The sequence below is a fragment of the Oncorhynchus nerka genome, linkage group LG20 (assembly GCF_034236695.1).
Source record: "Oncorhynchus nerka isolate Pitt River linkage group LG20, Oner_Uvic_2.0, whole genome shotgun sequence".
In the NCBI taxonomy this organism is placed as follows: domain Eukaryota; kingdom Metazoa; phylum Chordata; class Actinopteri; order Salmoniformes; family Salmonidae; genus Oncorhynchus; species Oncorhynchus nerka.
The window spans coordinates 30481653-30495412 of NC_088415.1; the positions used below are offsets into that span (position 1 = coordinate 30481653).

The 13760-nt window shown below is 41.2% G+C and overlaps 2 protein-coding genes across 4 annotated transcripts; one reads left to right on the plus strand and one right to left on the minus strand.

Moving 5' to 3' along the window:
* Positions 1 to 789: 789 nt before the first annotated feature.
* Positions 790 to 3094, minus strand: LOC115101652 (ubiA prenyltransferase domain-containing protein 1-like). Of its 2 annotated transcripts, none has more exons than XM_029621113.2 (3): positions 2885 to 3094; positions 1782 to 2382; positions 790 to 1666 (listed from the first exon to the last, which is right to left on the minus strand). In XM_029621113.2, the coding sequence occupies exons 2-3, from the start codon at positions 2338 to 2340 to the stop codon at positions 1179 to 1181; spliced, it is 1047 nt and encodes a 348-aa protein (XP_029476973.1). In that variant the 5' UTR covers positions 2341 to 2382; positions 2885 to 3094; the 3' UTR covers positions 790 to 1178. The 2 variants fall into 2 exon arrangements, with proteins under 2 accessions (XP_029476973.1, XP_029476974.1); XM_029621114.2 differs by lacking the exon at positions 2885 to 3094 and adding an exon at positions 2714 to 2861.
* A 954-nt stretch (positions 3095 to 4048) lies between these two features.
* On the plus strand, positions 4049 to 13327 carry LOC115102268 (matrix metalloproteinase-23-like). 2 transcript variants are annotated; one of them, XM_029622023.2, is made up of 8 exons: positions 4049 to 4420; positions 9391 to 9530; positions 9738 to 9877; positions 10326 to 10493; positions 10958 to 11122; positions 11501 to 11611; positions 12610 to 12736; positions 12828 to 13327. In XM_029622023.2, exons 1-8 carry the CDS (start codon positions 4271 to 4273, stop codon positions 13000 to 13002), a joined length of 1176 nt encoding a protein of 391 aa, XP_029477883.1. In that variant the 5' UTR covers positions 4049 to 4270; the 3' UTR covers positions 13003 to 13327. The 2 variants fall into 2 exon arrangements, with proteins under 2 accessions (XP_029477883.1, XP_029477884.1); XM_029622024.2 differs by having other exon boundaries at positions 9395 to 9530.
* Positions 13328 to 13760: the final 433 nt, after the last annotated feature.

The following is a 13760-nucleotide window of genomic DNA, read 5'->3' on the forward strand; positions in this document are numbered from 1 at the left end:
TATTGCAGTATACATACTGGACGCTTAGACAGGGGTGGGTCGGGGGCAACTGTGGCCCCATCCGACAATACCCCCACCCACTTTGCCAAAGCACAGTCCCCACACCACTAGAGAGATATCAACAGACCACCAACTGATAAGCACTGGCTCCAATTGGTGAATTGAGGTCTTATTCAAACCTGAAGTTTGGAGCTCAACAGAAAGCTGTGGCAGAGAATGGGCATTGGCCCCATTTACAATGCATATTTCAAAACCCTTTAAAAAAATGTAAAACTATAGTCTTCTCTGAAATAGTCAAAAAGGATTTCAATATCAAATTCTGACAGCAAGAACCTGAAGTACATAAATAAAAACATTACATTTTTTGCAGTCTATTCTTTTTTTAAAATGTCATTATGTGAGGAACACAATAGATGACATTTCTTAATGAATCCATAACTTCCCAAAACATACATTTAATAGTAAAATCCTAAAAGATCACTAACTGGTCTGATGCAAATTAGGCTGAGATTTGGATCATTTGGGGGCATATCCATGTACATTCATTCATATTTGTTTATAGACTGGATCGATTAATGGTTGCACTCCTCTGTCTAACAAAGTAAAATGGAAATTCCAAACCATGACTGCAAAACCTGATAATTACAAAGCTACCATCTCATACACCCCCCCCCAAATAAAAACATTGGAATTCATAATTTTAACCTCAAACCCTGACTAATAAATCAGGCTATTGTCCTAACATAACCAAAAAAAACAGACATTTAATTTCAGTTTACAGAGATGAAATGGTTTAGATTTTGTTTATTGACATTTTGAAGAATTGCATCACCGGTAGCAAGTCTGAGGGCCCGCTGCAACCGTTTCTTCAATGTCTGTCCTCATTTTGAGGCATCAGGACTTGAAATGTCCTCTGTACTGTAGTCTTATAGCAAATGAGTCTGAGCACCTCAGACTTCAGTCGATACACAGAACTATGCAAAATACTGGACCAGTTATGCATCTGGTTATATCTGTCAGTATTAAAGAAGAGTAACTAAACTGTTTCTCTGGACGTATAAATTAGACAATACATTAAAGCCTTTGAACTCAAGTAAATAATTACAAATACAAAGATGTACATAAACTAGTCTGCATTTCAACAACAACAAAAAGCTATAAAAGAAGCTACAATTCAATCACAGTAGCGGTAAGCTGCCTTGAGGTGCCAGAATGATCCCAAAGACATAGAAAAGTCCCATCAGGAGGTTGAGCTTGGCTGTCTTTTGGGGGATCTTGGAATAGCACTGGCTGCGGAACTGCCTCTCTAGGGGGAAGGCCATGGGCAACGTGAGCAGGGGCAGGGCCATGCTGATGGTGTAGTGGGTGGCCAGGATGCAGAAGAGCACATAAGGGACAAACAGCAGGAGGTTGAAGAGGATGTAGGACAACGTGGGCCCAATGAGAATGGCCAGAGTGACGATGCCCGCCTGTTTGTCAGAGTCCATGTCTCTGGTATTGTTGCTGTGGAGGATAGCCTCTGTGTTGAGGGCCAGTGGGACGGCGTAGACCAGAGGCAGGACAGACAGGTAACCCACCTGCACAGCGTGGGCAAACATGACCGCCAGGGGGCCAAACGTGATCAGGATCACCACGTCCCCCAGTGCCACATACTTAAGACCAATGCCTGGAAACAGGACAAGGAAGGTATCGTAAGAATCTGGATATTAGTGTGTGTACTTGTAAATAAAGCGAGGGAAATAATGTCAGTACATTTTGAAACAGGTTAATGCCAAGCTCACCTCCCGTGTACAGAAAAGAGCTGGAGAGCCCTCCAAAATAAATAAGGGCCAGATGCTCCATCCTCAACGTGGAGAGAAAGTAGAGCAGGGTGGCACACAAGCAGCCCAGAGAGTAGAGCAGCGCTCCGAACATGACCACGTCCTGCGGCGCCAGGATCTCATCCACCAGAGTTCTATCGTCGCTCTTCTTGTGGTCAATCCCTTTAGAGAAGTCATAGTAAGTGTTAACCAGATTCCCTGCCCCGTGCACCACCAGCACTGCCACGGCACACACCATGAGGATGACCAAGTCCACAGAGCCCTCCAGCTTGTAGGCCAGGGCACTGCCCAGAGCCACCGGTGTGAGGGAGGCGCTGAAACTCCACGGCCGCAGGGCCAGCACATAAGCAGCACACTTGTTCCTCATGTCGCGTCTGACTCTGGCCCTCCCCGAGCTTCGCTGGTCGGCAGAGTGATTCTGCAGAGTGTCATTCAAACCGGTGTGCCTTGTCTCACTATGTCCATTCAATCCAGCCAAAACAATTGTCTCTGTACTGCTTGGTTTCTGCCCCACAGCCATACCTCTGCCAGGGTCCACAAAACAAAGAAACAGAAGGTAAACCTGTAACAGAATTACAGAGGTCACACATAGAATGTCATTTATGTACAATGAACATCTCATTTAATGAACAAGTGCATCAGAATACAGGCTCTTTAAGTTATTGAAAACCAGTATGGAGTAGTTTTTGTATGGTCCGTCATAATTGAAGGGTTGCAAGAGCGTGAGACCAGAATGTTTTGCTGTTGTTGAGCAGGATTAACGCGTGCTACTACATGCTAAAAGGTAGGTAGCAAACGAGTCTGTTTATTTCCAGTAGTTCCCGAGTAGCTAGATATATGCTAGTAGGATCACCTGAATTTCAATGCACCATGTTGTGAATTGTACAACACACCTGTTGGATGGTCACATTGCTTGCTCCCTACAACCTCGCAAAATTGGCATTTAAAGCATTGCGCTGCTGGATAGTCAACTACATAGATTAAAGGATTAAAGCTAACTATCCAGTGTGCTATTAGCAAGCCAAAAACCAGGGCCAAATTAAGTGTCCGAAACCAGACTTTACCTGTTATATGTATCCGTTATCTGATAAACTATTTCACGCCATGTAACAACATATTTATGTGACCGCTACCTAACCACAGGGCTGACCCTACTCCATTGGTAAACTTGCTACGTGTCAATTTCGAGAATATTTCACTGGCTGATCACAGTTAACCCTGACGGACGACATTTCGTCCAACCCTATTGAGTGAGTGCAGACGTAAATAGGCGCCGTTAGAAACACACTTCAATGTGATCTGCGTTCCGGGTGTTGTAGATGACATGTGCAAGAAGAAGCCTTTCCCCAATAAGAACATTTAAATAAAATAAGAAAAATATCTTGAAAAATGTGGGATTTAAAATATCGCTTATTTTTACACTCGCACCAACGGATGTATTAGAAATACTAAGGCAGGCCAGGAAGTTATTGATTCTCTGGTGGTGGTTCAGTGCGATCTCTCACTATCCCACCCAGATTCGTAAACGGGGGAAAACGTTCAACTAAATTCAGACCATCATCGCAGGGCAAATACCATACTCTCTTAAAAAACACTTGTGAAGCAATTTGTTTTCCAATCATTTTTGAACGTTGCTGAATACGAATGCAGCCCAGACTCAAATTGCGTGTTTTGGGCCTTCACAAACGCACGAGTTTTACACAGATCTGTAGAATATATGCCTATCAGCATAGGCCTACTGACATACATTTTCACAATTCATTTGATGTAGGTAATTTACTCAAATTAAAATATAATTTGAGAAATATTTGTTGCTTGCATCAGGCAATAGCCTGTCACAGATATACCCGTTTCCTATGCAATTAGAGCAAAAAAATATAGCATTTTTAATTAAGAGTCAGAAAATATTTAAATAAGGTTCAATAAAAATGAAAGTCAACCTATTGCCCTATGCGTATTCCTCAGCTAAAATGAGAGACCCACACATAGGTATTTGAGCAGGCCTACATTTTTTTAAATCCATGATCAAATCTCTGTTATGAACTTCTAGATTAATAAGCATGGAAAAATAATAGTTCAATCAAAATATAAGATTTTCGACTTGCAAAAAGAATAGTTAAATCAAAATTTAAGATTGTCGACTACGTGCACTGGTATCCTTTCCATTTAAACTTGTCAAACTCTGACCTCCATTTAAAGTAATGTGAAACCATTTGGCAGACTGCGGAATAGCGCTGCGGCCGAAGGTTGTATAGAAAGCTGCAACGTTTGATGCAGCCTGGAGCTGGCGGCGGGTGACCAAGGATTCCAGCCTTAACACCGTTATCCTCCGTTATCCTCAATTTAAAATTAATTTGTCAAATAAAATGATGCATTGGATGGCCATTGATATCCATGCGGATAGATGGTGGTGAAATTGACTAGTCTGTCTTTGTTTAGGGATTTTTTTTATGGAAGGTGATATCGCAACGATGGTGTGTCAGACGTTCAGAAGTTTACAAAGAGGCGACTTCAGTGCTCTTCTGCTGGCTGTGGCGGTGCTTGGGATTCTGTTTGAAGGGATGCAAGAAACCACGGCGTTTCCCACCTGGAGAATAGAGGTATGGTGTGAGAATTCAACTTTCTAACTTGATACCTCCTTTAATTGCACTGCTGAATACTTCATTCAGTTTCTATACTGAACAGGTTATGCTGGAATAAATTATGATCAAGATGCTGGATGATTAAACCCGTTTAGGGCAACAATATTTTCATTTTATTTTGACTAGTTTTTTTCAGTGTCTACCTGATTGGTGACAAATGAGCAAATAATAAATAAATACAATTTAATTGTAATATAAATCACATTTTTGGTTCAACTTCATCAGACTGAAATTCCTTCATATAATCAGTAATTATACATATAATTTATAATGTAGCCTATTCATATTATATAATTGGAGCAATCCTTGGTTTTGCCCTGATTTTTGTCCCAGTTGAGGAAAAACCAACTATTCTTATTGCATTGTAGCCACAATAAAACTGTTTTGATCTGGCTGGATGAAGTCTTAACCCTCACTTATACCAAGTTAGCTATTCTAAAAGTATCTTATATTGTTCATTAATTCACACTAAGTCAAATGCAGACTTCTCAGAATCCTTGATTAATAAACCAGGGGCAAACAGTTTGGGAATCTTCAAAGGAGAGCACAGTAAGAGGAGCTTAGCATGTTGGTCGAGCACTGATGATCAGGTTCTAAATGTTATCTCTAGTGCACTTGTTTTGGAACATTTTCAGTTGTTTTCCATAGGAAGAAATGGTGTAGCAAATGGTACAGCTTAGAACAACATGTAGCTTCAAGAAATCATGGACTGTTCTCACATTGCTCCAATTTAAGTGGAATGCCTGCTCCAACTTCTAGGCTATGTCCTCTTCTTTTGTAGTGCATGTTTCCTTGACTCTGTTATCAGTGTGGCAGGAAGACTTCAGTCTTCTGCAGGGCTCCTCTGGTGTTCGTCCTGGTGTCTAGGCCTCAGCTCTTGGCATAGCCCTTGTTTTCCTGAGGATTGAGGAACATTAAAAAAGGAATGCATATGTAGCACATGGGGATGTGTGAAACTTACTCCTCAGCCTGAAGTGTCCCCACTTGTGCCAGCGAATAGCTTTTTCCGACTGGTAAGACACTTCAGGAGGGCGGTCACGTGTGCTAGCATGGCAGAGGCCCCGAGTTAGCGCCAGGTATGGGCTGAATCAGCAGCGTGGCAAGCAGCGTGACGTCCTTTACATATAGTATCTACATTATTTCTCGGAGAAAAAATATTTAATTTTCATATAGATATTTTAATAGTATAAATTCATATTTTTAGAAATAGCCATTTTTGGGGGTTGTATTTCCACTGTATTTGTATGTAAATGTTGAACTTGGTCAGGTCATGTTGGTCCAATCCCTTATCGTTGATGATAAGGACTGTGGAGTAGATCTGTAGATAGGCTAAATTAGCTTATTCACTTGTCATAAAAGTCCCCGATAATGAAGTCACCTAAAGTTATTGGATAATCAGTCAAAGTGTACACTACTGTTCAAAAGTTTGGGGTCACTTAGAAATGTCCTTATTTTTTTAAAGAAAAGCACATTTTTTGTCCATTAAAATAACATCAAATTGATGTGTAGACATTGTTAATGTTAATGTTGTAAATGACTATTGTAGCTGGAAACGGCAGATTTTTTATGGAATATCTACAAAGGCTACAGAGGCCCATTATCAGCAACCATCACTCCTGTGTTCCAATGGCACGTTGTGTTAGCTAATCCAAGTTTATCATTTTAAAAAGCCAATTGATGATTAGAAAACCCTTTTGCAATTATTGTTAGCACAGCTGAAAACTGTTGTTCTGATTAAAGAAGCAATAAAGCGGTCCTTCTTTAGACTAGTTGAGTATCTGGAGCATCAGCATTTGTGGGTTCGATTACAGACTCAAAATGGCCAGAAACAAAGACCTTTCTTCTGAAACTCGTCAGTCTATTCTTGTTCTGAGAAATTAACACTATTCCAATGCGAGAAATTGCCAAGAAACTGAAGATCTCGTACAACGCTGTGTACTACTCCCTTCACAGAACAGCCCAAACTGTCTCTAACCAGAATAGAAAGAGGAGTGGGAGGTCCCGGTGCACAACTGAGCAAGAGGACAAGTACATTAGAGTGTCTAGTTGAGAAACAGACACGTCACAAGTCCTCAACTGGCAGATTCATTAAATAGTACCTGCAAAACACAAGTCTCAACGTCAACAGTGAAGAGGCGACTACAGGATGTTGGCCTTCTAGACAGAGTTGCAAAGAAAAAGCCATATCAGAGACTGGCCAATAAAAAGAAAATATTAAGATTGTCAAAATAACACAGACACTGGACAGAGGAACTCTTTCTAGAAAGCCAGCATCCTGGAGTCGCCTCTTCACTGTTGATGTTGAGACTGGTGTTTAGACTGGCGAGTTGGATTAGCTAATGCAACGTGCCATTGGAACACAGGAGTGATGGTTGCTGGTAACGGGCCTCTGTACACCTATGTAGATATTCCATAAAAAATCTGCCGTTTCCAGCTACAATAGTCAATTACAACCTTAATGTCTACACTGTATTTCTGATCAATTTGATGTTATTTTTCAAAAACAAGGACATTTCTAAGTGACCCCAAACTTTTGAACGGTAGTGTATACTGTAACTGTACATTTTACATTCTATTAGTATTATATAAAAACAAAGTCACAACATATTTCTAAACACTCTTAAACAGTAAGCACCTATAGCTGGCCTTTCACAGCTGTAAAACAAGAATAGAATCCTTGTGTTATTATTTGGAGAGTCTCATTTGCCCCTCCCCAAAGGGACATCAGACATATTGTACCTGCAAAATGTATCATACTTAAAGTTTGGAGAGCAGTTTTACTGCTGACCACTTCCTTTTCTACAAAATGGAATGCCCTTGCATGAAAATGTAACATGTAACATTCACATGCAAGGCATTGGGATAATAGCTCTAGAAACTGCAGAATCACAATAGAGTTGAGTGTCCTCAGCTGGTCTCGTCAAACCAGAACCCTTGCAGCATGGAACTGTTGATTGTTTAGATTTGGAACATTATAACTATAAATGCTGTATAAATTAACGCCATGAATCACAACTGTCAGTTCAACTAACAGTGTAAGTAGATTACAGTACAACGTTCATTCTGTGCTGCTCTCAGCCTGCTACTTGAAGTGTGTCAGAGGGTTGGGTGCTGTGGCAGTAAAAAGGCAAATGACGTTGAATAAATGTGTTATGCATTTTTTAATGAATGATACTGCAGACACATGAATGAAGGTGTAATGACTAGTATCATAAAGGTTTTATTCATGCTTTATGTATACCCCCTTCAAGTAAAGTGTTACTACGTTTTACTTATCGGGGATCTCCACTGTTTTTGTCCAGTTTCTCAAGTTCCTTCCATGAATACTTCTGTTATTCCATCTCATGTTGTTAGCAATATTCTCCTGGTCCTTGGTTCTGTGGTCTGGTTCAGACACTGGATCAAGTCAGTCATATCTTAATAATCTGTCAGTCAACCACGAAGACAGGAACACTAAGAGTGATAAAATACTAAGCACTAGCTATGTGTAGTTCATAAACACAAAGGCAAACACTAGGTTAATTACCTACTGAACAAAAATCTAAAACGCAACATGCAACAATTTCAAAGATTTTACTTAGTTACAGTTCAAATAAGGAAATCAGTCAATTAGCAATAAATTAATTTGGTCCTAATCTATGGAGTTCACATGACTGGGAATACAGATATGCATCTGTTGGTCACAGATACCTTTTTAAAAAAGTAGGGGTGTGGATCAGAAAACCAGTCAGTATCTGGTGTGACCACCATTTGCCTCAAGCAGCGAGACATATCTCCTTCACATAGAGTTGATCAGGCTGTTGATTGTGGCCTGTTGTCCCACTCTTCTTCAATGACTGTGCGAAGTTCCTGGATATTGGTGGAAACTGGAAAACATTGTCGTACAAGTTGATCTGGAAAACGCTGTTGTACATGTCGATCAAGAGCATCCCAAACATGCTCAATGAGTAACATATCTGGTGAGTATGCAGACCATGGAAATGTTCAACCTCCAGGAATTGTTTACAGACCCTTGTGACATGGGGCCATGCATTATCATGCTGAAACATGAGGTGATGGCGGCGGATGAATGGCACGACAATGGGCCTCAGGATCTTGTCACGGTATCTTTGTGCATTCAAATTGACATAGATAAAATGCAATAGTATTTGTTGCCTGTAGCTTATGCCTGCCCATACCATAACTCCGCTGCCGCCATGGAGTACTCAGTTCACAATGTTGACACCAACAAACTTCTCACCCACACGGCACCATACACGTGGTCTGTGTTTGAGGCAAGTTGGACTTTCTGCCAAATTCTCTAAAACGATGTTGGAGGAAGAGAAATTAACATTCATTTTTCTGGCAACATGTGTGGCATTGTGTTGTGTGACAAAACATCACACGTTAGAGTGGCCTTTTATTGTCCCATGCACAAGGTGCACCTGTTTAACGATTGTGCTGTTTAATCAGCTTCTTGATATGCCACACCTGTCAAGTGGATGGATTATCTTGGCAAAGAAGAAATGCTCACTAACAGGGATGTAAACAAATTTGTGTACAACATTTTAGAGAAATAAGCTTTTTGTGTGTATGTAACATTTCTAGGATCTTTTATTTCAGCTCATGAAACATGGGACTAATAATTTACATGTTGCGTTTATATTTTTGTTCAGTATAATAAAACATTTAAAAAGGCTCACTTAAGGCCAACCCAGTGAACACAGAATATATCTGTAATGTTTCCTAAAGGTTTTCCTTTGAAAAATAACTTTCACACAAAGTTTTGGAAACCAACATTTGTTTGCTGGGAATCCAGATCCCGGTCATAAATATAAATTACATCTGGATGTTGATGTGACATGTCCAGTAGGTTGAAACTCCTCTCCTCGCTCCTAACTGGTAGCGCCAAATCTCTGGTGGTTAATCTACAATTTTTTTTGTCCAAGGAAGAAGTTCACACCTCTGGTGTGTTAATGATTGGGATTCGCAAAGATGCCCGCACGCAGGTTCTCCACCTCTCCAGGAACAAGCGCTACACCCTCACCCCTGAGAAACTCAAATGGGACAAGTTCAAGCTCACTTACAAGTTTGGAGATTATTTTATTTCACCCTCCTTTCTTACCAAACATTTACTGTCTAAAAACAAAAGGAAATGCTGTTTGAATTGACTTCAGACATATTTACAAGGGACAGCTGTCTTAGAGCTTTATGATAGCTCCAATTGCTTTTACTGATTTCTGCTGTTGTAATATGCCAAGTGGTTTCCCCAGATAATGGCATTGTGTCTGTGCAGGCTGCTCTCTTTCCCAAGGAACCTGATGAATGCCAGTGACACGCGCCGTGGCATTGCCAAAGCCTTCACTATGTGGAGTGATGTCTCGCCCTTCAGCTTTAGAGAGGTGCCCGCTGACCAGGAGGCAGACATCAAGATAGGTATATGTTGTTGTGCCCCCACCTAAAGTATATCAGGCATGATGACTGGCATATAATATAGTAGGACTATACAGTGACATGTGTTTGAAATGCCCTAAGCATTTGAAATGAACAAATCTCCCTCTACTGTCTAGTTATCTATGTTCAGCATGATTCATGGCTCTATTTGTATGATAAAGAGTCCTGTACACCTTCCAAGCATGTGTAATCATTTTAAAATGATCTAAATCATGCTGAAGCCATCAGAGTGGGAGTACCATGATCTGGGAGTCTTGTTCCAGCATAAATACTTGATGCAAGTGTGAAAAATGACAGTCATCCTCAGTGGGTTAAGAAGTTTGAAATCCATCATCTTCTAGACTCTATTGTATGTAGAATGAGATAGAGGCTGGAGAGGTTCCCCTCTTGGTTGCGCTGTCTGAGGCACAGCTCTGTCTCTTTTTGGCAGGCTTCTACCCCATCAACCACACAGACTGTCTGCAGTCCTACTTGCACCACTGTTTCGACGGCATCACCGGCGAACTGGCACATGCTTTCTTCCCTCCGACGGGCGAGATCCACTTTGACGACCATGAGTATTGGATTCTGGGAAACATGCGCTTCAGCTGGAAAAAAGGCAGGCACCTTGGTTGATCTCTTTCCTGATTTTTGTAAGCTGCTGTTGTGCCCTCAGCACCAAAGCTACTTGCTGGATGTCCAGTTGAATTAGTCAAATGCACAGGGTTGTAAAGTGAAAATCATGCACACTGTAGTTGGTAATTATGTCTTGAAGCTGGAATAGTCCACAGTGTAATACTGTGCCTAATTGTGTTATGGTTGGAAGATACTGTGAATTTAGAAGCGTAGTTTGAGTTTGCCGTTGTTGTTAGATTAACCGTGTCTCAGTAGCCGTCTGCTTCATCGACACTGATCTGAAAAGACAGGTATAGGTGAAAGCCATATGTTGTTATGCCACTTTGAACTAGCTTTCATGTGTATAGTTCAGTGGATGAGGGAAATGACTTTAGCTACTTTCGACTATTGAGATGCACCCCAATTACTAAGACAGAATGAACTGTTTTGTGTTGTTGGTTTGTGCAGGGGTGTGGCTGACAGACTTGGTCCATGTAGCGGCTCACGAGATTGGCCACGTCCTGGGCCTCATGCACTCCCTGAACCCCAAGGCCATCATGCACCTGAACGCAACTCTAACGGGGCGCAAGCTCATCACACAGGACGAGGTGTGGGGCCTGCACCGACTCTATGGTAAAGCCAAGCACCCACAAGCAAAGTGCCCTGTAAAACAGACAATAAACCGTGTCATATTGTTGTGTAGCACAAAACGATCAGCGGTCGTATATCTTTCAACTTAAATAAATCTTCATTTAAAATAATGGTCCCACTTTAAACAACCAATTCATACAGACTTTATAGACTATTCATGATTTCTTCCTAAGCACTATATAGATGCTTCACAAATAATTGATTTACTACCTGCTGCAAGTAAACGTGGCCTTAATGAGTATTGTTGAACCTTTAATACAGTGTGAGAGTCATTATAGATGTGAAGTCAGATTGTCATCCCAAATTCCTTTCTGTAGACTGAAATTAGCACTCTCATCCCTCTTTCCTCCTCCCCTGTAGGATGTTTGGATAGATTATTTATCTGTCCAGCCTGGGCGAGGAAAGGCTATTGCGACAGCAAGCGCAAGCTCATGCAGAAGCACTGCCCCTCGAGCTGTGATTTCTGTTACGGTAAGAGCAGCACTGCAAAGGAAAAAAAGATTACTCCCAATCTACTGGTACAAGGAATAGCATCTGTACCATTTGCCAATGCATTGTAACGCAGCCAACAAAGTCCAGCCATGCAGAACCATGATGAGGGTTTGCAGCCCTTCGGATTTAAAGTCAGATTAGATACTTGCCACTGGATGAGACTCATTCAGAAATAATTACCTCTGGATGGATTTTGGTCTGCTTTATAGCAAGCGAGCAGAGCGTCTTAGTGAAGCACCTCGACAGCTTAAATCCCCATAACCTCCGCAACCAGTCTCATCAGGGCCGAGGCCTCCGGTTGCACAACAGGATATGACTCCTCCTCGCCATGGCAGCCATAGATTGTGGGTTTGTCCGTTTTATATGCGTAACAAGGGAGAATGTGGAGAAGAGAAAGGATACCATTCCTGGCTCCTAATCTGTTCCTCATTGTTGATTGGGAGACGTTGTACGGCTGTGGAAAATTCCAGTATGACTCCAAACCACTGGAATTTCAGACTGTGGCTTGAGTGTTAGACGTGGAAGGTCAATTTGGGATTTCTGCGGCCCAAACTAGTGGCTGCCTTTTAAACAGACTTCCAACTGATCATGAGGCACAACATCGTGTTTACACTCATCAAATGGCCGTAGCACTTGGGTAAATTAACTAGATAGAGAATGTCCTTAAAACATCTACAATGGAGTTGCCATGAAGTTTTTTGATGCACATGTAGGCAGATAGCTTTTATGCTTAGTTTGAGTGTGTATGTCTTGGGGGATAATTTTAAGTATGGTCCAGATCAGATTAAACAATAACTAAGAAGACATTTTCTGGGCGCTTCTTTGTTTACTTTTTGGAGTAAACATTTCATGAAAAGACATTAACATCCTTTTGTGAAATGAATGCCATACCACACCGAGTCATGTCTGGTTAAGACGAAGACTATACAGAAGTGGATACCCCAGCCTTTAACCTTGTGTTCCCTAACTTTCCTCAGAGTTCCCCTTCCCCACTGTGGCCCCCACGCCCACCCCCCAACGGACCAAACACAAGCTGGTGGCTGAGGGGAAGAAGCTCACCTTCCGATGTGGGAAGAAAATTGCAGCAAAGGCAGGCAAAGTATAGTGAGTATGTCTTATTTATCCCAATATCAATTCTAATAAATCATATACCAACCATGGACTGAATTTAAATGTATTTTTACTGTTTCTGTAGCTGGTACAAGGACGGAGAGATTCTGGAGTACTCCCACCCTGGCTACATCTCCCTAAAAGACGACCACATCAGTATCGTGGCCAACGCCATCAACGAGGGCACATACACCTGCATCGTGAGGAAAAAGAACAAGGTCCTCACCAACTACTCCTGGAGGGTACGAGTGCGCTTCTGAGGGTGATGCCCCCATCCGCACATAGAAGCACTGGGTATTAGCACAGAGAACACACAACCATAGAAACAGAATTACCAGAAGAGGAAAGCCCTTAGACAACTGCATTTTCACACATTGACTTGAATGGAATGTCCGTTCTAGGAATTATATTTCAAAGCACACCTTCACTCAAACATTGCTTGTTCAAAACGGGGACCTCACTCACTTGGGCACATATTTTAATGTATGTACATTGTCTAAACAATACCCTCAAAACAATCATGTTTTAGGTCTGTTTTTTTGTAATGCATTTTCATATGTGCACAATAAACCCTTTTGTTCTGTGGTAAGTAGTATATAGAATCTAGATGTAAAACTACATTGTGTCCAAGGGAGTATTCGATACACTGCTGGCATTGTTTCTGTTATGTATTATGTGAACAATATACTTTTCATTGAAGTTAGAGCTCACTGACACAGGGTAGCCTCAAACCTTTCTAAATTTTGTCCAGGAATTTCAAATAAATGTAACTAGCCTGGCTACTTTATGCCATGGGTAATGCATTCTAAAAGCTACTGCATCAATGCATGACACCTACAGTATAAACAACATGTTGGTTCCATGTTTCATGAGCTGAAATAAAAGATCACAGAAAAGTTCCATATGCACAAAAAGCTAATTTCTCTTAAATTTTGGGCACACATTTATTTACATCCCTGTTTGAGCATTTCTCCTTTGCTAAAATAATCTATCCACCTGATGGGTGTGGAATATCAAG